Below are 23,555 nucleotides of genomic sequence, written 5' to 3'. Positions count from 1 at the left end.
TCCGTTAAAAATTCGTTTGAAATAAGAGAATGATTTCATACATACGTCTTAGTATTCCAAATAATTAAGAAATTATCTATTATGAAACATATATCAAATATATTTTCAAATAAATACTCACGTTGGAATAAAAAGACAATAGAATCGTTCATACACCACTGTCTTAGTTAATATAAATTAAATGTTACAAAATTTCCATGAGAATTCGTCGTTGTCGATCGTCGATGATCAAAGTCACTTTCAGCAAGTAAAATGGACCCCTGAAAATTCGGTTATTTTTTATAACTCGCAAGCTATAAGGATACACACATTTTGTACAAGTTGCACTCTGTATAATAGGTTGTATTTCATTCGGTACCTAACTGTCCTCGATGTCTTATGTTGTGGAGCGTCGTATTCCCCGCGAAAACTTCTCTTGCTACGTAGCCTTTAGGCCGTGGACACCTTTCTGCATTGCATGCAATGTCTATCTTGTTTTTAGTCAATGGTGGTACTATATGCTGAATCGATAATATTACATGTTTTTTTTTTTTATTTATTTATTAAAATTACAATCAATTCTCGCGTTGAGAATTTTCAGTAATAATATTACATGTAACATGAAAATAGTAACGGGTACGAGTAACCCTCAAACGTGGGACACGAAACAGCATTGTATGTCACGTCTATTTTGTACCTCGTTTGTGACCATATCTAGCCACCGTACCGCCATCTAAGTAAAAGATGAACTTCACGTTACAGTATCGACACAAAGATACAATGTGTGCATCATACTTCACAATGGCCTTCTTATACATACACAGAATCTAGTAGAGTTGTATACGTTCGACTATTTCGTAGTATACATCATCTGGTGTCGCGTCATTATTTAAAAAAAAAAAAAAAGAATGGAGAATGTAGGGAAGATCATCATAGTATGGGGCAGAAAAAGAATCGAAATTCCAGACGTGAACCTGGATGATACCGTTCGCGGTCTGAAAGAACGAATATACAAGGAAACTAACATCCTTCCGGAACGTCAAAAACTTTTGAACCTTCGAACCAAAGGTTATGTTTTGAACTGTTTTCATGACATTCCTTTCCTTCAGTTTCCTCTACATAAAATCACATGTATCACTCGAGATTCGTTGTTAATTTTCAAATAAAATTCGTTCAAGCGATTCCTGCTTTGATTTAAAATTATGTCATGTTATGTTAGATTTGACATGTTTAACTGTACGTCGTTTAAAACTCCATCAAGTGTCTATAGAATCTTTCTTTTCACCAGACAAAGCATGTCAAGATGAGGAGATCCTAAGGAACTTGGGCATGAAGCCTGGATTCAAGCTAATGTTAATGGGATCTCGTGAAGAGGACATTGCTAAAGTGTGTCACGCGCCAAAAGACTTACCTGATGTAATTAATGACTTTAAGACTGAAGAGGAAGAGATAGAGATAGAGAATGTTAAGCTGTGCTTGTTTCAAATCCAATGTAGAATCGGTTTGTACAGGTTTGTAGAATTAAATCCATTCAGAGAAGGAAAGAAACTACTGGTGCTCGATATAGACTACACCATTTTCGATCCCAAATCAACAGCGGAAAGTGGTGTGGAATTGATGCGTCCCTTCCTACATCAATTTTTAACCCTGGCTTATCTAAATTATGACATAGTAATTTGGTCAGCAACTAGTATGAAATGGATTAATGAAAAAATGAAAGTGCTCGGTGTTTCCAGCAATCCTTATTACAAAATAGCATGTCATCTTGACTCGAATGCTATGATCAATGTTCACACATCAAAATATGGTACTATCACAGCAAAACCGCTTGCTATCATTTGGGGAAAATACAAGCAGTTCTCTGCAAAAAACACAATCATGTTCGACGATATCAGAAGGAACTTTATTATGAATCCACAATCGGGATTAAAGATAAAGCCATTCAGACACGCACACATCACCAGAAGAAAAGATAGGGAATTATTAAAGTTATCTCAATATCTAAAATTAATAGCTAAAGTAGATGATTTTCAGACACTTAATCACAGAAAATGGCAAGAATATATAATCGACAAAACCAAAGAAGAGAAGAAAACTAAGGAAGGAAATGAAGGCAGAACCGAGTAACCGAACTTTTTTTTTCTTTTTTTAAGAATGTTAAATGCTTGTCAAATCTTACGAATTTTTTCATTACAAAAAAGGATACATTTCAACTATTTCAATTAAAACCTATCGACCAACCCGCGAGTTCATAGGCAATGATCTAAATTTGTTCAGAAGATGAACACAGCGTATAGAAAAGACATCTTTTAAATATTCTTCCATGAAAAATATACGTTGGTACTTTGATTAATCGTTAATTGCATATTTTCACACGCTTCTTTGTATTTATGATGTACTTATCAGTTATTGTGAAACATATATAAAATATGTAATCACAGATTATCGAAATAAATCTTGTGTATTTCAAACAGTGAAACTTTTACTTTCCTTTCTAATACAACAGATATTAGTAAAGATACTAAAAATGATTCAAAGTAGCGAAATTTTTTATATAACGCTTTCAGAATCTATTTAAATAATTTAACATCTCGTACTATATTATTAAATTATAAAAGAGCATTGGATTTTATAAGCTTGCATCGATTATTGGAAATTCTTATCAGCTGAAATTTTCGAAACATAATATAACGTTATATATATAGACAAGTAAGTATATATAATTAATATCCTATCCAATCGCCATCTACTCTGATCGAAAATATAGTCGACGAAACCAGTCTATTGTCAGTTTCATATAGTCTCATGTACGAGCAAAATGGCGAAGTGTCCGTTATAGGCGGACTTTTGTTCAGGGAGTTGGCATTCCACATGCTGCGTAGAAATTGTTGTACAGTAAGAAAGTCGGAAGCATGGAATTGTTCCGTACCGACACGCATTTCATTTTTGTGAAAGAGAGGCACAGCCTATGGTGTGACAAGTACACCGGAGAGTTTTCCGCTAAATCGGGTGGGTACATGGTTCTCATTTGACAGGAGCGTATATACATACATTCCTGTCAAGTGTACGATACACATTGCGATTCTCGGTTCACTGTTCTTATTCAAAACACCTTTCATTCTCCACGAAGCTTAATCGAAATGATTTCCCATAATTCTCATTTATGAATTCAATTTCGTAACAGTACTTGATGAAATGGGAGTTTTATATTGGACCATAATTAAATTAACGTTATTGAAATAATGCAAAGCGATAGAAAGCCTTAAAGACCTTAAAGACTGTTCTGCGCATGAGATTTTACAATAACAACAAATTATGATTTATATAAACATCTGGAAGTCATGGTTTAATTAATGCATTTAAATGCAACATAATAATGCATTATAATATTATGTTTCAAGCCAAGTATCTCTTTGCATTGATATTTTTATGAAATTTTACCAGTTGTAAATTATTTGCAGATTGGGAATGGGCATCTCCAAAAGATTTGGAATGTCTTGGAATATTTTATGGAATTGTAGGGAAAATAGAACAACCATGCGTATTGGAACCTCGTTTAATGTTGATCAAAGAAGTTTCACCAGCTGGAGAGTTATATGGAGGTCATATTATATATAAGGTCAAATCAATTGCATTTTTGCATCTTGGCAGTGAAAATAATGATATTGGACTTCTGCCATGTAAGAAACATCAGAATTTGCCAAAGAAAAGAAGTCAAGGTGGCCTGTTTGATGTGCCACAGAAGGCAGCCTTTGCCAAAACATGGGGAACTATTAAAAGTGCTACAAACACAATAAAAAATACTACTCAACACGCAGCTGCACTTGCAACATCTCAAGTAGGTTTCCCTATGGGTAACTAGAAATAAAGAAATCATTTATACAAAGGAAGATGATTTTGCATTGACAAGAATGTTTGCAGGTAAAATCCACAGTAAGTAAACGAAGCATTGTTAAAGACAAGGAGAGATTTGAGAAGAGAATCCTGGAGGAGTTAAATAAAATTTTCACCGAAACTGACTCCTTTTATTTCTGTCAAACTGGTGATATCACAAATAGCTTGCAGAGGCTTTGTGTCACAGACTCACAGTGGAATGAGGAACAACAGAATAAACCACTTTGGCAAAGAGTGGATGATAGATTTTTTTGGAATAAACACATGTTACAGGATATAATTAATTTAAAAGTTAGGATTCTTCTAAATTTAATTGGTTTTTGTTACATATTTATTATTAAGAAAATATTTCATTTTTGTAGACAGACAAAGCAAACTCATGGATATTACCAGTTATTCAGGGATATGTGCAAATAGAGAAGTGTAAAGTAGAAGTGGGCATCGATGAACAGCCACACCATGAAACTTTCAATTTGGCAATAATATCGAGGAGAAGTAGATTTCGTGCAGGAACGAGGTAGTTATATATTTTTCTTATTTCTTATTTTTCCAATGAGTAATTTATTTGGAAAAATCTTATCTTTTTACCATTATAAAGATATAAGCGACGTGGTGTGGACGATGAAGGAAAATGCGCAAACTATGTAGAAACAGAGCAATTAGTTTGGTACCATGATCACCAAGTATCCTTTGTCCAAGTACGAGGCAGTGTACCTGTATACTGGTCTCAACCTGGCTATAAATACAAGCCTCCACCACGAATAGATAGAGGTAACTAACAAGAAATTTCATCTAAATGTTAACAATAATAATTTTCAATCCTCTAGATGAAGCAGAAACGCAGATTGCGTTCGAGAAACACTTTACTGAAGAACTAGGGTTGTACGGCCCAATTTGTATCATGAATCTTGTAGAGCAAACTGGCAAGGAGAAGATAATTTGGGAAGCCTATAGTAACCATGTACTAAATTATAATCATCCAGATATAACATATACAACTTTCGATTTTCATGAATATTGGTAAGCAGTTAGAAGGATTTGAGCTAGTGAATTATTAAAAATCATCGCTAATGTTTTTTTTTTTATATCTAACACAGTCGAGGGATGCATTTTGAAAATGTGTCTATCCTGGTCAGTGCATTAGCTGCGGTATTGTCAGACATAGGGTACTGTTGGCGCGACAAGCAAGGCACAATATGCATGCAGAAAGGAGTGTTTCGGGTGAATTGCATAGATTGTTTAGATAGAACGAATGTGGTGCAAACTGCTTTAGGTAAAGCTGTAATGGAAATGCAGTTTTCAAAGCTAGGACTAATACCGCCGGACGGAACGTTACCGACAAATATCCGACAAACGTTTCAGTTGCTTTGGGCGAATAATGGCGACATTATCAGTAAACAATATGCCGGTACAAACGCCCTCAAGGTTCGTACCTCACGTAGAAAACACGTTGATTTTACTCTTACCATTACGAATTAACCATAAGCAAAATCTAAAGATGGTTGAACTTCTATGATAGTAGTTTATTTTATTACTTATAGGGAGATTACACAAGAACAGGGGAAAGAAAGTTTACCGGTTTAATGAAAGATGGCATGAATTCTGCGAACAGGTACAATTGGATCAGAATTATGACATACTACTCGTCACATTGCAATAGAATACCATTCTCATTCACATATCCTACACGATACATCATTTTACGATTATCGTCCATTATTCAAGATATCTCGCGAACATACAAGCTGTTAGGTGTTGTAATTTCTTAGAACAAATAAAGTCTTACAGGCTATTACTATCGTCGTTAGATATCAATAACACTTAATGTCTTCTTTCTTTCTTTATTTTTTCTTTTTTTTTTTCTTTAAGCCAAATCATCGCTTAAGTATTGACATATCTTATACGTACATACGATCCTTGACACTATCCTTTCATTTTCCCATAGATATTTTCAGCAACACTTTATGGATGACATGCGTCAAGCGGCGATAGATACCTTGCTAGGGAACCCTATCGATGTTAATCAACTGAACACCGATTGGTCGCACTATTTAGACATCCTTGACAATTGCTGCCTTGAGCTAATACCCGTGAAACCACCAAACATAGAGCTTCAACTTGCTACTTATCCTGACATTCTCTATGCCAGTGCTATGTATGATTTGGCAAGGTTCGTTCTTGGCTTTGGGTTGAAAGTTTTTCGCTCGAGCAATAAATAAAGTGTGTTATTTTGAAAACAATAAACCAGTTGTTGCTTTATAAAAAAAGACGATACAAGACGATATTTTAAACTCGAACTGTGACTCCATACGTTATAATCAGTTTAACGTTACGTTGAATTTTCTTTTTTTTTTTTGCATGGTGGGTTGCTTTTCAGTTTATCTTAATAACCCTGAGTGGAACTCCTGCTCCCTTTATGACAGTGTCCTATCATCATTTTTTATTTCAATTCTGTTTTACTTTTTTATGTAGCTTTAAAGCAAGTGTTTAGGAGACCCGTGTACTTTCAGATACTATTTAAATCGCTTCAAGGATGTCTATAGGCAGGCCACGATCGATATGATGTTAGGAAACTCGGTGAACGAAGAAGTATTTCAAGAGCGTACAGAAGAAGAAGATAATGCTGCTACAGCGATTCATGTAAAATTGCTGATAGAGGATTGCAAGAAGCTACTTATACCCGATCCAGAAGTTATTTTAGGCAGTTGGGGTCTCATAGACGCTGACCCTGTGTATGTTAGATGTTCAGCTTTCTATTTGTTTCTTCTTTTTTCTTTCTTTTTCATTTTTATAATACATAAGGATTGTTTTCTCTTATAATTTATTCCATTTTAACAGAACTGGTGACTTAACAGAGACAGAAATGGACACTATTCTAATATTAACACGGGATAGTTATTATGTAGCTGATTATGACGATCAAATCGACAAAGTCACAAATTACCAAAGAGTTCCACTCGAAGACATTATACTGATCGAGTTTGGCCAGCCAGAGAGCACTGTCTCCCTTTTTAAAAATAAGCATTTCCACTGCATTAGAATAAATTACAAAATGGCCAACGAGTACGGTTACTTTCACATGTTCCGCAGTACAAATTTACGATTTTTCAATAACATGGCTGTTGTTATAAAGACAGAGGAAGAAAGTATAGGTAGGATATAATTTCAAATATGATCTATCATATTCATATCTGGATCTATGACAATTAATTTTGGCTACTACGTTAATTCGTATATTTCAGAGTCTTTAAGATCAATTTGCGAGGCTATCTCTGTGGCGATGGAGATAGCCGGTTTACCAAAGATTCCTATAGCAATGAACGTCACGTTAGATAGACGAAAGAGTAAAATAGTGAATAACAGGGGAACCACGGGTCTACTGGACATTTCGTCATTCCCAGAATTGACTAGAAATGTTTCAGAGACACAGTTACTAGCTCTTAAAAGCGCAGGTACGTTCCTAACAAAAGAATCTGGCTTTCGAACAATTAATAATTGTTAGTTAAACTAGATCAGATTTCATTTATAAATATATATTTAAAGTAAACGTTGAAGTAATAACTAGCAATAATTGCAAAATGCGTTATGTAATTGTAGGAACGAAAGCTTTAAGCAACATGACGGAGCAATTTAGCAAACTAAATAAGTTAAGTCATAGCTTTAGCGCTAGGAAACCAATTGACATAGCAAGAAGCATAGGTAGAAGGTCTGAAGCACCTCTGAAACCGACATTCACCGTTGGGAGTAGAGACATCTCAGGCAATGCGCAAGGGAAACGTAGCAGTGGCAGTAGCAGTAGTGACGACGAGGACATTGACGTTCCTTCTGTTTCTTTCGAAAAGCCAGAAAATTTCAGTCACAATAAGAATCTAATGGAGGCGTATACTCCATCTATTGGTATCATAATGGGTGTTAAAAACACGGACGTAGTGGAACCTCGTGAGAATAATGAAGACCAAGATTTTTCTATACGACCTAATAAATTCTCTGAACAGACTTCCGATAAGGAAGTCTTACGCGTGCCAGAATCTGGCTCTGGTACTAGTACTCTTAGTGCTTCTCCTCAAAAGACGCCTGAAATAACTATACAAAATGTAACTGAGGACAAAGAAAGAATGCTGCCACCATTAACATTGAATCTGTCCAAAAACATCAGTCATTCGACTGGAGAGGTTGATAGTAAGCTGACACTCAGCAATATAAATGGAAGCAAATTGCAGACTGAGAATAGATTGCAGGATAAGAAAAGGTCTACATCTGAGCAAGATTTAAGTCTAAATATTACATCTTCTCAGAGTGAGTCTGCTTTGAAGTCAATGAAGACTAACATAATAAATGCAGCAAGTCCTGTGGCATCTACTTCCAAAGATATCTTGTCACCTTTCTCAAAATTCGCTAAAGGTGTGCAGACTTTAGGGGCAAATTTGGATCCTAGAAAGCTAAAGACAGGACAGGTAGGATTACAGAGAAATCTCTCAGATCATCACGTAGAACAGCAACGAAAATTGCAAGAGAGATGGGGTTCATGTCAATCCAAGCTAATAGCTTTATAACTTTTCGAACATAGTTCGAAGTCTGAATGTCTAGTAGCGAGTAAACAATTAAAACCCACATAATTTAGAGACACTTTTGCATAAAGGATTTTTAAATAATCATTTTGTTATTTGTTAGCATCTTTTAATTCAGAGAATCGGTTCGAACATCTCGGTGCGCGTGTCTGAATATTTTCCATCATTTCTTAAACCTCAATTATTGCCATCCTGCTAATAAAAGCTTCGTGCAAAAGAAACATGAGACGATTAATCGATAAGATACTCTCTATATATTCTTACGCGTGGAGAAACTCACAAATTACTTTCCAGAGTACAATGTGGTCAATATTTAATCTGCATCAAATCTATTTGTGCGTATCTACTTACAAACAAATTTTCTATTACTCTACATCGATGAAAGCCTACACGAACTGATTGTTACCTATTTTCAATATGCTTCCGGCGTATTTATACGAAATTTTCATCGCGATAGCCTTTTTATGGATTTTACCAAACGACTCCTAGTATTGCATTTAGACATTAGAGATTGTGAATTTATCAAAAAAAAAAAAAAAAAAAAAAAAGGAAAAGGAAAAGAAAAAAGAAGAAGAAAAAAGGAAAAGACACGTACGTGCTTATACAATGAAATTTAATCCCAGCATTCTTTGAAGCCTTAACGCCTGCTGCATAAACAAATTTTTTAATGGTTTTATTTATTTGTAATATATGTTGTAGACTTTCCGTTTTCTAAATTTCTGGAGCCACGTGTGCAAACGACGTTTGTGTGATGACTTGTAAACATTCGTAAACCGAAAATCTGTTTATGCAGTAAGTTAAATGAAGAAGCTTTGTAGTCAATTATGTACATATATACGAAGAATTACTTAACATTAGCAGTTTAATGAAACAACGTTGTGATTGCTGATTAAAATGTAACAGCAAGATGAATTTGGGAAAGACGTTTTGATGTGCAAAAACCTAGTAATTATTAATTATTATAAAGTCTAGACGTAGACATTCGACGATAACAGTAGGTAAACTCTTACAATTCCAAATATGATTAAGTTCAAGAATTATTTTGGATATAGAAAGGAAAGGAAAAAGTGCTTTGTTGGCGATCCATTTTTTTCTGTATATAATTTCATAACAATTGAAACATACAAGTCGTTCCAGAAAAAAGGAACAATCATAGTATTCATATACATGCACATTTGCAGTATTATGTATATTACATTTAATAAATAATAGGAAGGAGAGTTGCATATATATGGATATGTAGACGATAAAGCAAAAGCAGGTACACGTTGTTATTTAATACTAATCTATGTACGATGATTTATATATATATATATACAGAGTGGTTGGTAACTGGTAGTACAAGCGGAAAGGGGGTGATTCTAGGCGAAAAAAGAAGTCGAAAATATAGAATAAAAAAAATTTTTTTTTTTTAATTTTTCCATAGAGACACCGATCTACAATGAGATCCGTTATAACGTACCGCATGCGTACCGAGCGAAAATTCACAGTCGATTTTCTCGAAAACAAAGTCTCAAACGAAAAATTTTTATTCTGTATTTTCGACTTCTTTTTTCGCGTAGAATCACCCCCTTTCCGCTTGTACCAACAGTTACCAACCACCCTGTATATATATAATATATGTATATATAGACCAAATAACACGAGTTACAAATCTAGGTGGCTATTTCCTTGTGTGTACATACGAATAATTCAATTTAGTGTAATAATATTCTGTAAACATGTATTCATAGTTGCACTGACACGTTAGTAGAAGTATTACAAGGTAAGAGTTTTTTTAGTGAATGTTTTTTCCCAACTGCAAACGGATAGTCTGTGATATATAATCTAGCAGAATGAACACAACCTAAAATGATTAGAAGAAAGAAAGGAAAAAGGGAAAGAAAAGAAAAACAAAAAGAAAATCGTGAAAATATAAGGATGTGTCGATTCTGTAGATTCTTTAGAGATGCTTTAAAACGAATATAAAAGACAAAACTGTTTTCACTTGTTCTAACAAAATTCAATACACGAATCTTATTCTGATTTATTAATTCTATGTATATATACATAGACCAGCTTATTTTTAATATAATTTTAACGATCCACGAGATATTTATTTATCGATACAGTATTAGAAAGAAAAGAATTACTGATGGAAATGGAAAATTTATATATTTTTTTGTTCCCTTTTTCGTATTAATACGTATATACCTATGGTCCAATTGAAATTAGACATTCAAATATTGTAATATAATATATTATTATCTGTATTTTTATGACAGGACATTACAAACAATCATGACAAAACAACGCACGAAGATATTTATATAGCCTGTAGAGGCTTAAATTGCCTTATGTATATGTAATACATACATATAAACGTATACAGAATATTTTGTTTGACTAAAAAGGGTAGAATGTCTCACGAAGGATTGAAGTTATCAAAAAATTGTTTTAGCAAAAATGGGCATTCTATGGTGCAAATTACATTTTTGCATGTGGACTAGTGGAGTAGTTCATTATTTTAAATGGAACCGTGTATTTCATAATATATTAATCGATCCATCTCGGAATTTCCTATAAGAAAAGTATTAGCTTACTTACATTGGAAAACTATTAATTTATAAGATGTTTATGGATGTTGACTTTAATTTGTAAAAATTAACGTATGAGAGACAAGGAGAAACAAAATACCTTTTTATAAGGAATGTCGAGATTAATGTATTATTAAAAAATATATAGTTCCATTTAAAACAGTGAAGTTGACTTTAAAATCTTCCGTATTACTCGATGTGCAAAAGATAATCTAGACCACATGCTGTCCCCCCTTCGAAGCAAGTAACCTTTGTCAAAACATTTTTTTGATAACTTTAACCTCCCGTGAGATATTCTACCATTTTCGGTTAAACGAAACAGCCTGTATGTGTGTGCGTGTATGTGATACAGCAAACACCATAGCAATTGTAGGAAAAATGTTATAATAAAATATAAATAACTCGAACTAACGCCTTTTTATTCCACTTAAAGTGAAACTCTTTTAAGTATTAAACAAATATTTTTCTAAATATATTATGATTTGTTAAGCTGTAATTTTCGTTTAAACTCTGTTCTTAATATAAAGGGAAAATTAAAAAAAAATCATTCAGCAATTAAATTATTAGGTCACGGACAATAGCCATGTATACTCAATATCTTATTCCACGTCGAATGAAATAATTTTTCTATTTAAAATAAAACAATTTCTTCGTAATTTTATACGTACATTGAAGTAGCATGTATTCTGCATTAATCCAAACAATCCGGGTCCTTTCTTTAATCCAACTTTATGATCAATTCTCCAAAAAGTGATTCATCACATATACTGCTAGCGATCATTAGCCAAATTCATTTGAACTATTCGCGAAAGACGCTGCGTTTAAAATAATTTCGATAATCGTAAGCGGCACTCGAATTGAGTCGACAATCGATTAACTTCATGTTGCTGTTGCTATGCAAACCACATGGTATATTTTGTTTTCACGTGAGCAAATGCTTCGCGCATGGTTTCTGAGATGACAACTCTTACAAATAAATATTTTATTGTGTAATAAATAAGTATTTACGCAAGCAAGCATGGTTAATCTTTCTTCTTATAACAGATATTGACGCGAATAAACGTTTTTAAATTGCTCCGCAACTATAATTTTGATAAATATCGAGCATGGAATGCTTTTGGTCCGACTTGAGTAAACATCCTCAATGTCCACATGGTGATTTTTCGTTAAGATTTCTTATATTATAAAGTAATAGCGCGAAATTGTAGAAAAAATATTTTTATAAGATTATACTATGATATTCTGTTTATGCAGGACCAACTTTATTATTTGGCACGCATGAAAATGGCAAATTGAAGAAGTTTTATGTATGTGCAGCTTGCCGCGAGAGAAAGATGTGTAAATTTTATTTAAGAGAGGGAGAAAAATTAACAAAACATCAAGCGGCTAAATGGGAACAAGAGAGGAAACAGTTTATGTCTCGTTATCATCACAGGCAATTATATGTACGTTTTAATGATATAATGTCGGTACCGCCTGAGAGCAGGTGTTACTGTTATACTTGTGAACAATTGATATCTAAAACTGAGAAAGATGTGATGAAAAAACACAAAAATCATGATATAAGAGAAGGTCTTACAGATTATCAGATAAGGCACCCAACAGAAATTTTAAAACCATTAGAAAATTCTAGGCAAGAAGCTCAATATTTCTTCACAAAACAATCAACAGAGGACATAGCAAATATACTTGTGAAATTAGGAGCAAAGCAAATTCTTTGTATCGGTACTCCGAAAATTCATGAATATATTCTGGAAAATCACGAAGACACAATGTCCACGCTTTTATTGGATTTTGATGGAAGATTCGTAAGTTTGTTAAGAAATTTGTGAAATTATGGCAGTAATGTCTAAACAAACTGTATAAGCTTAATACTGTGCTTTTTTTTTTACTTGTAGCATAATTTTTTTGGACCACTCAATTATTGTTGGTATAATCTGTTAAATAATCATTTTTTTAATGAAACCGCTGTCCATGTGTTTAAAGACTTTCTTATGCAAGGTGGGGGAAAGGGCACATACTTAGTATGCGATCCACCATTTGGTAGTAGGGTGGAACCAATGTCTTGGACTATAAAAAGAATCTCTGATCTTCATAAAAAGTGGAATAACATAGAGGATGAAGAGAATTGTTTAAGAATTATGTTCATATTCCCATATTTTATGGAATCTATAATGAAACAAAAGAGTAATCCACCTGGTGTACCAGGAGGTCTGAAGGACCTGAAAATGACTGATTACAAAGTATCTTATGATAATCATCCGTTATTTATAACAGACTCCAATGCTACAAAGTCACCGTCGCCTATTAGAATTTTTACAAATGTACCGTTAAACTTAGTTGAACTTCCAAAATCGAATGGTTATAGATATTGTAAAAAATGTCAGAAGTGGGTTGCTAAAGAGAATAAGCATTGCAAAAAATGTCAAGAGTGTACCTCGAAAAATGGCCTCACATATAAACACTGTGATATATGCAAACGATGTGTAAAACCTTATTGGAAACATTGCATAACATGTAAAAGATGTGTCGTAACGAAACATTTATGTGGCCAAAAGCCGAAAGTTACCGGAAAATGTTTAAAGTGTAATGAAGCTGGTATGTAATTTTTATTTTTGTAACGAACGTAATGGAACTATATATGAGGCTTGTTTTATTATTTGTAGGTCATACTGAGAAAGAATGTGATACGAGTGAAGAAATTCATGCAGACACAGTGGCGGAGACTAAGAAAACTGAAAAACGCAAGGCTAGTGACGAAAAAGAGGTGATCAACAACGTTAAAAAGAAGAAAGTAAACGATTCGCGTGAATCCGGAGAAAAGAAGAAAGAACCAATAATTGAAAATATTAAAAAAGCAGCGGAAAGTTCGGAGAAAAAAGGAACGAAGAGAAAAGTAACAACGGAGTTTAAAGTAAAAGCTTCGAAAAAGTCTCAACTGTTGAAGATGCATAAAAAAATTAAAAAGTTACAGAGTAAGCCAAACGGCGTTGTAAGTAGAAAGAAAAGAACAAAGAAACAACAAACATAGTACGATTATCATAAACGGATGTTACAAATCATTTTCTCTGTATTGTACATAAGATTTCTTATTGATGTAATATATGTGCATATACTTCAATAAAAGAAACTTGTTCAAGAAAATATGTGTTTATATGATTTGTTTGTATGATTTTTTTAATGATCCGAACAGATCATATGATCGGCTATATAGCCGAAGGAAAATATGAGCTACATTATGATATTGCGATTACAAATATTGTTATCGTTTCTACGATAATCTTTTGAATTTGAGTATTATACTATAAGTATAATACTTTAGGTAAAAAGGTTGTTTATTTCTGTAGGAATTGAATATTATTCATAATTTTTATGAAGGTAACTAATATTTTTGTTTGATACATTTTCATTTAGAAATCGACTTTCGCGGGATTGGTATTTGGCATTGAACAATACAACTGAAACACTCAGCTACTATTGGCTGGAAGTCAAAAAATGGCTGCCCCCCTGACACGTACATCTTGGTCTGTTTTAAAAAGAAATCAGTTCCAGTATAAACAACTCTTAACAATTTCGTTTGTGGATCGTTTTACACAATACAAATATTCGTACACGCAAGATCAGAGGTCGCGAATTTCTGACAAAACAATTAGAAATGTCTTGTTTTACACTATTTTCTTCTCCGGTTTTGGTTATATTTTGTACAAATGGAAAGAGGGTTGTCAGGACCGACTCAGCAACCTGATAAATCCGATGTTCACGATACATGCTAAACCAGTTTCTTGGGATGGAAATGACAATAGAAGTAGGTATAATTTTATAGCTGATGTGGTTGAGAAATCAGCTCCTGCAGTAGTGTACATTGAAATCCAAAACAACAAAAGGTAAATGCAGATTTCAATCTGTAAGAAGATAACTGTAACATAAGTAATCGTAATTTCCAGTAATCATTAATGAGAAAATAGATTTGATTTTCAAACAGGTAAACCGTTCAACATAAGCAATGGATCTGGTTTCATCGTTGAATCAGATGGTTTGATATTGACAAATGCTCATGTTGTTACTGCTAAGCCTAACACAACCGTCAAGGTAACTATTGCGATATATCGAATAGTTATTGTTGTATTACAGGCATTAATATTGTACGTGTTCTTTCAGAAATTTTCATGCAACCTATTTTACAGGTACGTCTTTACGATGGAACTACTTATACCGGCGTCGTGGAAGACATCGATGTGCACAGTGATCTTGCAACTGTGCGAATTAACAAGGTTTATACATCTTCTATATGATAAAAAAAGTATACGTAATTTCATATTTTGACATCGCGATTGTCTATTTTTTGTACAGAAGAACTTACCGGTAATGAGGCTCGGTTCTTCTACAAATCTTAGACCAGGAGAATTTGTAGTGGCTATTGGATCCCCATTAGCTTTAAGTAACACAATAACGAGTGGTGTAATAAGCAGCGTAAGCAGGCATAGCCAGGAACTTGGCCTCCTTAACAAACAGATGGCCTATATACAAACAGATGCGGCAATCACTGTTAGTTTTTCATCAGCATTGTAATTTCTATGAAATATTTTCGTATTAAAAATGTTGTGCTTCAGTTTGGCAATTCAGGTGGTCCATTGGTTAATTTAGATGCAGAAGCGATTGGTATAAATGCAATGAAGGTGACATCTGGCATTTCTTTTGCGATACCCATAGACTATGCTAAAGACTTTTTGAAAAAAGCAGAAATGCGCAGGAAAGGCAAAGGTATATAATACTCGACAATAGGAAAGCGCGAAATAGAAATATTTAAGACGAAAATTTTAAAACGAGACCATATTATATTAGGTACACAATTTGCCGCAGAGAAACCAAAAACTCAATATATCGGGGTTACAATGCTCACCCTTACCCCGGATCTTTTCTACGAATTGCAAAAAAAATTGAAAGGAATTCCACACAACATCAGATATGGAGTTCTGATTTATAAAGTCATTGTAGGGTCGCCAGCACACTTGTATGTTTAAGAAATCATTACTGTCGTTGTACTCGTTGTACCGTTAAGAGCAACTATTCTATACAGAAAGAACATATGTTTGTGTAAAAATTTCAGGGGAGGTTTACAAGCTGGTGATATCGTGACGCATGTGAATGACGAAGAAGTGGAATCATCCGCCAGTATCTACAAAGCCATAGAATCGTCCAGGATTTTGAGAATGACTGTGATCAGAGGCCTAGAAGTGTTACATTTGCGAATCGAGCCGGAAGAAATTTAAATTATGCATCTAGTAGTACAATTTATTGTAACTAAAATTGAAACAGAACTGCTTCGTCTAAATATGTCATTAACGTTCTTTCTAGAATTATTTTCATTTCTTTAATTTTGTATCTATATACCATACAGTATCGCCGCGTTATTGTTTCGCGAGCCACGATCATTTATTCATTAATAAAATAAACAATATTTGACAAGATTTATTTCAATCGGCAGAGTTACCGACAGGCCGATTATTACTTTGTCTTCATTTCTTTTACTTCATATTTTCCAGTTGTCACGAAGATTGATGCCGTGACGAGGCCCTCATTATGTTATCTGATTGTCTTCTGCGTACGTGTACATGCGTTTGTACGTCGGGTGTGGTCCATTAGTATTATGTTTATGTTGTTTACGACATCAGTCGACCTCCGCAAATATGTGGCCGGATCTCGAAGAGCGTAGCGTAGGCGTGGTCCGAGTAACTTTTAGTATCCTTTTTTCTTTTTTTTTGAAAACGTTATACTGGCCGTAGCGTCTTGTTGGAATTCTTAACTACGTTTGCACTGTTGTAACATCATATAGGCGTTACATTAGTCATCATGTTATATATATACTTATATAATTCTCTTAGAAACAATAAGAACAGGCAACTTTTGAAATATTTGTAAATTAATAATGATTAACGAATAGGATGAAAAGTAATTTTGTACTAGAAATTTGTATAAAATCGTATATAGGGTATCAATGATTTGGTAAAATAAGTTAGAGTGGAATGTTTTAATAAAATTACTTTAAAAGTTGTTCCGTTGAGGTATATATGTAGTTATGCATGGTCCTTTGTCGAGTAGATTGTATTATAAAAAGAACGGGTAAGAAGAAACGAACGAGTAGTTGTTTTAGCGATACACTATACAATACAGTTCTTCCGATAATTACAATAATATAAAATCTTTAAATTTGGAGACATAATTTCTATGTGCTCGAATGTTCTATATTTGAACATATTTTCCACTTTTCAGTCACTCTTTGATGAACAAAATTGACGATAAATAAATTGACGTACCAAGCTACCTTGCGTTAGTTTCTATTTTGGTTCGAGCGTCTATCTACGATCATCACGCTTCTACATCGTTCCACTATTTTTCCTCGTTTATCTTCTTTTCGCCAGATAGTTGGAGTTTCTCGCGTACACAGGTATCTATCCTCCGATTGTTCGCGATTTTGCCGAACGTAACTCGCCTACGCGGGAGCGTTGTCACTTCCTACGTGCGTGCTTGGCGATTCTCGGTAGCTGGAGAACAAACGGCCATGAAGACGAACGAGACTCGATATCGGAGGGCTCTACAGCGACACAGCGACCAGCATCGCCTACGATTCGATGAAGTTTCATGCTGATTTTCCATCGAACGATGATCAACAGCGAGAAATTTCCTTGAGAGACCTGGCACGCTGAGAGACGTTCAAGAGAGCAGGCTCTGTTTTTCGATACAAATTGAACCGTTCTTCGTCGACAATGTTCTCTTTAATTAACATTAAAACAAGATTGAGATTTTACCGCTTTCTTCGTTTAATTTAAAATATTTAATTATTATTTTGAAACAGTCTGTATAACGTAACTTTACTAACGTAAACGTAAGATATACGTGGAACTTGAAATACTTCAAGACACCTTAAAAAACGAAGAAATTAGCGGAGTAATTAAGAGGATTAGAGAAGGCGATAATTCCTATTACTAGCGATTTAACGAGAAAAACGTTCAAAATTCGTTCAAAATTTTGGTTTTCTACCACTCTTAGAGTTGTCGATCTTTCTATAAATCGATCTTCCTATAAATAATTGTACAACTACTTAAAGATACTACTATGAATCTTCGAACTGGAAAAAACAGATGAAAAGGTCAAGGAAAAGGTCGTACTACGCAGAACCCGAGACTCGGGGATCCATTTCTGCAACTTAGCTGCAATTGCAATTCACTACAGCAAAAGCACAACGAAGCATTCTACTTGCCTTTGCTGCGTGTCGTCGTTGACACTGACAAATAATTTCTCGGACACGTTGTTGCCATTACGCTTCAGAGCCAGGATGCTCGCGATACGCAGCACAGGACAATCGGGTTCGTTCGATCATTTGTCTGGCCACGTCCGGGTCATTGTGAGTAGTAGCCTTGGCATGGCGACTTTATCGCGACAAGGGAGGATTCCCGGATAACCGGGGAAAAGGCCGCGGTAGCCGAACAATTTTATCGTGCTGTAAGATAGCAGAAGATAGCAAAGACGAGAGCCATCGAGAAACGTAATTATGTGTCCTATTACGTTTAGAAAGCTATCAATTCAAGAAGCTATCGATTCATAAAGTAGCTTGTATACGTACTTGATGAAACTGTTTAAAAAAGTACTCTACTTATAGTGTTGGAGTAAGATAAATCCAAGAATAGGTAAAAGTGTGAAACGGATTGGGTAACAAGCTACTTTTCTAGAATATTCTAATCTAACACTCGCGCTAGAATTAAAATATAATATATAGCAAAATATTGACTTTTCTTTTAACGCTAGAACCACCAAAGTAAATAGTATAACCAGTTTGTAATGTTTCTCTCAGAAGTTTTCTAGATAAAATGTTGTTTTTCTGCTTGCAGTATGTACATGTTTGCGTCACTTTCACTTTTCTTTTTCAATTTCTTTCATACAATTTTTAAAGGATGATCTCAAACAAATTCCATTCTTTTCGACAAACAATCGAGCAAAGCATTGGTATCCGCAGTCTCCGGTATCCCATTACAGAAAACGCGGATCTAGTCCTTGGCCGAAGCGATGAGAAAACGAGACGCGAGCAAATAAACGGGCAATTGATGCAGAAGAGGAAGAAGAAGAAGAAGAAGAAGAAGAAGCGGAGGGCGTGGCGAAAGATGCCGGATTCCGGATCGAGGGATTCGGTGAACGGATCCGCCTGTCCTTCGACGATTCCGCTGGTTCCTGGTTCGAAGACACCGTCGCGCCGCGCCGACTCGGTCTTCCCCTCTGCCTCTGTGTATATAAGTCAAAACCAGATCGGAAGCAAGGTGCACAGCCTGAACAGTCCCTCGTAGAGCAAGGAGGTTCGCACAGGGAATACGCTAACCGATCGCACGATGCAATCACTGGTAAGTGACACCCTCTTATTATCTTCTAATCTTTTGTTAGGCGAATGATCGATTAAGTTATTATTAATTCGATGAATCATCAGATTAATCCGGCGATTAAATATGAGAGCGTTGAAATTTTCTAAAGAGAGGCTCGAGGATAGAGAATGGTTTTTTACGAGGGCTGAGCTAGTTTGTTATTGGGAAATTGTATTATTTGGATTTTCGTCGAGAGTTACGGTAATTGGGTATCGTAATACGAAGATCAACGACGCGAGGATAGAGGTTATAGCTTTTCGCTTCTGATATCTTTCTATTCATTCGTTGAATAGGGGTGGAACATGTTTTTAGATATCAGATCGTTGATATGAGAACAACGTTACAGAAATTCTGATTTCTGTTATCAACTGGTTATTATTCCTTACTATTATTATTATTAATACTTTTTTCTTTTTTTTAACGATCAATACTTAGTTATTCAGAAGATTTAATTTTTTCTGCCTAATCGCAGTTGCTTGTTAGACGTTAAAGCAGATAGACGTTAAAATTCGTCCAGTATGTAATGCTAATTCTCAGATTTTCCTTATCACTGGTGAAAATTTTCTTCGCTTATGAAACAGCAATTTTCAAATCTTTTGGAACCCTGCTATATGTTACATAATCCTGCTAACGCATGGGCAATTATAATACGATAGTACGCATATCTGAACACTCAACTATAAAAATAAGTAATAAGACTTGCAGTCTTGCAAGTTAATTTGATTAAACGGACTGCTATGTCTTTTTGTAATTAAGCCAAACTCGAACACCTATTAGAACGCGAGTACTTGTACTGGTCGTTTTGATGATTACGTTGTTGAAAGTCAAACGACCGCTGTCGTTGTGTACGATACGTTGTGAATCTCTACAAACGTAGATATTTTCAGTTGCCAATACAAAATAATTTCGAGAAATTTGAATTATTGTGCTTTATTAGAGAGAGCGAGAAAATTCAACTGCGAGTAATCGAATATTATTAATTAAGTAAATTATTCCGATAAAATATTCCGATTTTCTCCGCTGATCATTCACCGTTTTCTTTTCAGATTCCGCTGATGCTGGCTCTGAGCCTAGCTTCAGGAGCGCGTCTGAACCTGGTCCCGTACGCGTACTTGTCCACCCCTGTTCCAGTATTCAACCATTTCCAGAACACGAGGACAGGTGAACATGCTTACAGCTACGCTGGTGGGCCATCCGCGAAAGAAGAAATCAAAGATGCCGATGGAATTGTCCGTGGTTCCTACAGCTATGTGGACGCCAATGGAATTCTTCAATCAGCCTTCTACGTCGCCGATGAGAACGGATTCCGTGTAGCCGCGACGAATATTCCTTCGGATGAAAATTCCAACAGCGAAACGACTCACATCATCCTCGCTAGGAGCGCAGACAAAGCATCTTCGACGTTTAGTCGCAGAAGACGTAGCTTGGAGGATTCAAACCTGGATTCTAATGAAAATAATGCTAATCGGGATGGACAATCTGAGAATTTCGATAAGGATAAGGATGTCGCGCAAGATTCGTCACAGATTGTGTCGCAACCTCTGTTGTTGAGCAACGGCATTCCGCTGGCGACCTCGCATCAGAGTCAAGTTCAAGTGCATAGCAGCGCGCGGTTGGACGTGGCGGAAGGCGAGGCCAAGGCGAAACCGGTTGACCTGAAGCCGATCCTGCCGGTGCAGACCATATTGGAAGGGTTGCCAGTGCTCGCTCGCGCGCCTACCTATCACGAGAACCGCATAGAATTGCACAAGCAGTTGGGAATCGAGGGGCACAGGCCGAAAAATGCGGTTAAGATAAACCCAGAGCCACTGACCATCGTCCGATCTTCTCCGCCGGCTAATCATATTGCTTCTACCATCGTCTCTAGGGGAACTGTTGCTGCGGTGCCTGTCATCGCCGAGCAATCTATACCTGTTATCCCAGCTGCTGAAATTGGCACGGCGTCCGTAACCACGTCCATCTCTAGTCACGGTATCACTCAGATTCATGGACCATGGAAAAGCACCGACGGAGATGTAGCTATCCCCGGTATTCCAAACGTTGTTGCTAAAGAAAGTATTCCTGTAGCTGTGGAGAAGAAGAACGTACCAATTACTACTGCTGGAATCGTTAAAGAGGCTGTTTCTGTGATACCAATTACCAAGGAAGCTGATCTGGCTACAGCTACGGTTACTACATCCGTTTCCAGTCATGGGATCAGTCAGATTCATGGCGACTCCAAGGTGAATATCGAACCTGCGTGGCTAGTTAAGGCTACACCCATTGCTCAGCTTCATCCCGTTGTCAATGTTGTACCGATTTATCTTCGTTAGATTCTTCGTCAAAATGGATGAAATAGGAAAAAGGTGTTGATCGAAACGAACTGATCCGCGAAACGAGTAGAAATTAGATCGGTCATCGGTGCTGGCGAACAGAAAGCGAGAGTGTGGATCGACGATCGATCTATGACTGATTCTACCGGCGCCTACTGCGTTTCTTTACACTTTGTCGCCTTTTCGCTCTATTTAGCGTTGGGAATCACTTTAACGATCGATCGTTCTCCGTGATTGACAATAAAAATGATTTCTCGTGCGTAAAATAGTTTTTCATTCCTGCTTTCTGATTCTTCGCATCCCTTGTCTACATCTTTCGAACGAGCTTATGTCGCAATTTGGACGTATTTCAGATCGAATTGAAAAGTTTTCCAGTTTCAAACATTTTGTATTTGTGAGTTAAAGAAAAAGAAAATGAAAAAATTAAAAATGGCTTTTTTATCTTTCTACTCCCGACAGAAATCTCAAGAGGGGAAAAAAATATTCGGATATTTAGATAAAATTCAACGAGCTGTTGAATAACCGGCCTGTTATACGTATGAAATTATAGGATTGTCTCGTTAACGAGTTAACGATCGGCTGATCGAATGACGAAAATTAAGACTCGATCGAAATATAATCTCGGGCAAGATGCGCGTAAAGTATTTAAAAATTACAAACTAAACGCGAGAAACTAGCCAATATAGAGCTGGTTTCAAGCGATATAGTGAACGTGTAAACTAACTGATAAATTATCGCACCCTGCAAAACATGTCGTCGACCGATTGGAAAATAGCAGCAGATTATCGCGTTTGCTTGTTTTTAGCGTATCGAATCAGGAAGGATTCCCTGGACGGCGCGGCGCAATGATGAAAACGTAGTGGCGCGTTTGTCACGGTCACCGTTGTTCACCGTGGGAAATGCGCCGTATACCCTTGGCCTTGAACGCTATTCAGCTTCTCATTATCCGGAATATATTACAGCATTAAAGCAGCGCGCGTGTCCAATGAAACGTCGGATTAGCCCCGGCTAACTACGAACGTCTTCCCAGTCCCTTTCTTCCTAGTTTCTCGATGAATTCCGTGGACCGTTTTCCATCCAATCGTTGCAGGATAGGGAGAGACGAGAGACTATTATCCAACATACTTTTATATTAAATATAAACATTTTGTATAATTTTATCAAGTAAAATTTATCAAGTTAGAGAAAGTAGAATCGAAATCGGAAACCAGTAAAAGGTATCGTAGAAACAGTTAAGTACAATTTACATTGGCATTTTCCATCCCTTGTGTCACTTTATCGCGATAAATAAGCTTGTAGCAGTGTTAGTTATCAGTCTGACTTTTCAGATGTCTGACCGCGTACCGTCGTACTCGCTTGTTCGTTTGATTTCACGTTTACGCTTTGTATATGTTAGAGCTGAGACGTAAGAGATTTACTCTGTGGAATTACATTTCGGCTCTCGATTACTTGCTGCGTGGCTATCTAAAGGAACGGCGAGGGAAGAACTTGGCGAAAACATTGGCGCAAAAGTTCGAACAGCGTGTAATAGATGTTATCCGTGAGGTTCGTACATTTAACAATACCGTTATAAAATGGAAAAGTTATTTTCGAATAAAGTTGATTTTCGAAGGAGCGATAGCGGAGGAAAGAGTCGAGCCGATGGAAAAAAGCCAAAGAATCCGGATCACCTTCCAGCCAAGTCAAGTGCACGGTCAGGGTGAAGGAACTCGAGCCAGATGAGCGGCGCGATTAGAAGCGGCTGAACGTATCTCTTAATACGTGTCGCGCTTGTCCGCGCGCGCGTGGGCGTGTCGTGACTCGTGACGAACGAGCTTC

The 23,555-nt window shown here is 36.0% G+C and overlaps 6 protein-coding genes across 8 annotated transcripts; all 6 read left to right on the top strand.

The window, feature by feature from the left end:
- Window positions 1-690: 690 nt before the first annotated feature.
- LOC117208029 (ubiquitin-like domain-containing CTD phosphatase 1) lies at window positions 691-2,443 on the top strand. Its single transcript, XM_033448850.1, has 2 exons — window positions 691-1,047; window positions 1,268-2,443. The coding sequence occupies exons 1-2, from the start codon at window positions 888-890 to the stop codon at window positions 2,104-2,106; spliced, it is 999 nt and encodes a 332-aa protein (XP_033304741.1). The 5' UTR covers window positions 691-887; the 3' UTR covers window positions 2,107-2,443.
- A 313-nt stretch (window positions 2,444-2,756) lies between these two features.
- Window positions 2,757-9,689, top strand: LOC117208026 (phosphatidylinositide phosphatase SAC2). Of its 2 annotated transcripts, XM_033448846.1 has the most exons (13): window positions 2,757-2,988; window positions 3,441-3,817; window positions 3,901-4,164; window positions 4,236-4,390; window positions 4,472-4,644; window positions 4,701-4,893; window positions 4,971-5,298; window positions 5,415-5,485; window positions 5,819-6,043; window positions 6,384-6,605; window positions 6,712-7,025; window positions 7,116-7,325; window positions 7,471-9,689. In XM_033448846.1, exons 1-13 carry the CDS (start codon window positions 2,892-2,894, stop codon window positions 8,424-8,426), a joined length of 3,585 nt encoding a protein of 1,194 aa, XP_033304737.1. In that variant the 5' UTR covers window positions 2,757-2,891; the 3' UTR covers window positions 8,427-9,689. The 2 variants fall into 2 exon arrangements, with proteins under 2 accessions (XP_033304737.1, XP_033304738.1); XM_033448847.1 differs by lacking the exon at window positions 5,819-6,043 and having other exon boundaries at window positions 2,758-2,988.
- Window positions 9,690-11,898: 2,209 nt separating this feature from the next.
- On the top strand, window positions 11,899-14,176 carry LOC117208027 (rRNA N6-adenosine-methyltransferase ZCCHC4). 2 transcript variants are annotated; one of them, XM_033448849.1, is made up of 4 exons: window positions 11,899-12,205; window positions 12,272-12,825; window positions 12,916-13,615; window positions 13,684-14,176. In XM_033448849.1, exons 2-4 carry the CDS (start codon window positions 12,352-12,354, stop codon window positions 14,046-14,048), a joined length of 1,539 nt encoding a protein of 512 aa, XP_033304740.1. In that variant the 5' UTR covers window positions 11,899-12,205; window positions 12,272-12,351; the 3' UTR covers window positions 14,049-14,176. The 2 variants fall into 2 exon arrangements, with proteins under 2 accessions (XP_033304740.1, XP_033304739.1); XM_033448848.1 differs by having other exon boundaries at window positions 11,900-12,172.
- Window positions 14,177-14,478: 302 nt separating this feature from the next.
- On the top strand, window positions 14,479-16,553 carry LOC117208046 (serine protease HTRA2, mitochondrial). Its single transcript, XM_033448874.1, has 7 exons — window positions 14,479-14,901; window positions 14,983-15,106; window positions 15,202-15,288; window positions 15,368-15,562; window positions 15,628-15,778; window positions 15,860-16,028; window positions 16,125-16,553. Exons 1-7 carry the CDS (start codon window positions 14,513-14,515, stop codon window positions 16,285-16,287), a joined length of 1,278 nt encoding a protein of 425 aa, XP_033304765.1. The 5' UTR covers window positions 14,479-14,512; the 3' UTR covers window positions 16,288-16,553.
- Window positions 16,554-18,965: 2,412 nt separating this feature from the next.
- LOC117208057 lies at window positions 18,966-19,376 on the top strand. Its single transcript, XM_033448884.1, has one exon. It carries the CDS (start codon window positions 18,967-18,969, stop codon window positions 19,351-19,353), a length of 387 nt encoding a protein of 128 aa, XP_033304775.1. The 5' UTR covers window position 18,966; the 3' UTR covers window positions 19,354-19,376.
- On the top strand, window positions 19,020-22,118 carry LOC117208056. Its single transcript, XM_033448883.1, has 2 exons — window positions 19,020-19,407; window positions 20,472-22,118. Exons 1-2 carry the CDS (start codon window positions 19,396-19,398, stop codon window positions 21,735-21,737), a joined length of 1,278 nt encoding a protein of 425 aa, XP_033304774.1. The 5' UTR covers window positions 19,020-19,395; the 3' UTR covers window positions 21,738-22,118.
- Window positions 22,119-23,555: the final 1,437 nt, after the last annotated feature.

The sequence above is a fragment of the Bombus bifarius genome, unplaced genomic scaffold, assembly GCF_011952205.1.
Source record: "Bombus bifarius isolate JDL3187 unplaced genomic scaffold, Bbif_JDL3187 scf7180000008050, whole genome shotgun sequence".
Taxonomy (NCBI): domain Eukaryota; kingdom Metazoa; phylum Arthropoda; class Insecta; order Hymenoptera; family Apidae; genus Bombus; species Bombus bifarius.
Note: the sequence above shows the minus strand (reverse complement) of the source record. Positions and strands in the feature narration are given on the sequence as shown.

Excerpts from the sequence above, each read along its gene's own strand:
- LOC117208029 (XM_033448850.1), top strand. The coding sequence starts at position 888 with ATGGAGAATGTAGGGAAGATCATCATAGTATGGGGCAGAAAAAGAATC. Across the intron at positions 1,048-1,267 it reads TTTGAACCTTCGAACCAAAG|ACAAAGCATGTCAAGATGAG; the intron begins GTTATGTTTTGA and ends TCTTTTCACCAG.
- LOC117208026 (XM_033448846.1), top strand. The coding sequence starts at position 2,892 with ATGGAATTGTTCCGTACCGACACGCATTTCATTTTTGTGAAAGAGAGG. Across the intron at positions 4,165-4,235 it reads AGGATATAATTAATTTAAAA|ACAGACAAAGCAAACTCATG; the intron begins GTTAGGATTCTT and ends TCATTTTTGTAG. Across the intron at positions 7,026-7,115 it reads GACAGAGGAAGAAAGTATAG|AGTCTTTAAGATCAATTTGC; the intron begins GTAGGATATAAT and ends CGTATATTTCAG.
- LOC117208027 (XM_033448848.1), top strand. The coding sequence starts at position 12,124 with ATGGAATGCTTTTGGTCCGACTTGAGTAAACATCCTCAATGTCCACAT. Across the intron at positions 12,826-12,915 it reads TGGATTTTGATGGAAGATTC|CATAATTTTTTTGGACCACT; the intron begins GTAAGTTTGTTA and ends TTTTACTTGTAG. Across the intron at positions 13,616-13,683 it reads TTTAAAGTGTAATGAAGCTG|GTCATACTGAGAAAGAATGT; the intron begins GTATGTAATTTT and ends TATTATTTGTAG.
- LOC117208046 (XM_033448874.1), top strand. The coding sequence starts at position 14,513 with ATGGCTGCCCCCCTGACACGTACATCTTGGTCTGTTTTAAAAAGAAAT. Across the intron at positions 14,902-14,982 it reads GAAATCCAAAACAACAAAAG|ATTTGATTTTCAAACAGGTA; the intron begins GTAAATGCAGAT and ends ATGAGAAAATAG. Across the intron at positions 15,107-15,201 it reads AGCCTAACACAACCGTCAAG|GTACGTCTTTACGATGGAAC; the intron begins GTAACTATTGCG and ends CCTATTTTACAG.
- LOC117208057 (XM_033448884.1), top strand. The coding sequence starts at position 18,967 with ATGATCTCAAACAAATTCCATTCTTTTCGACAAACAATCGAGCAAAGC.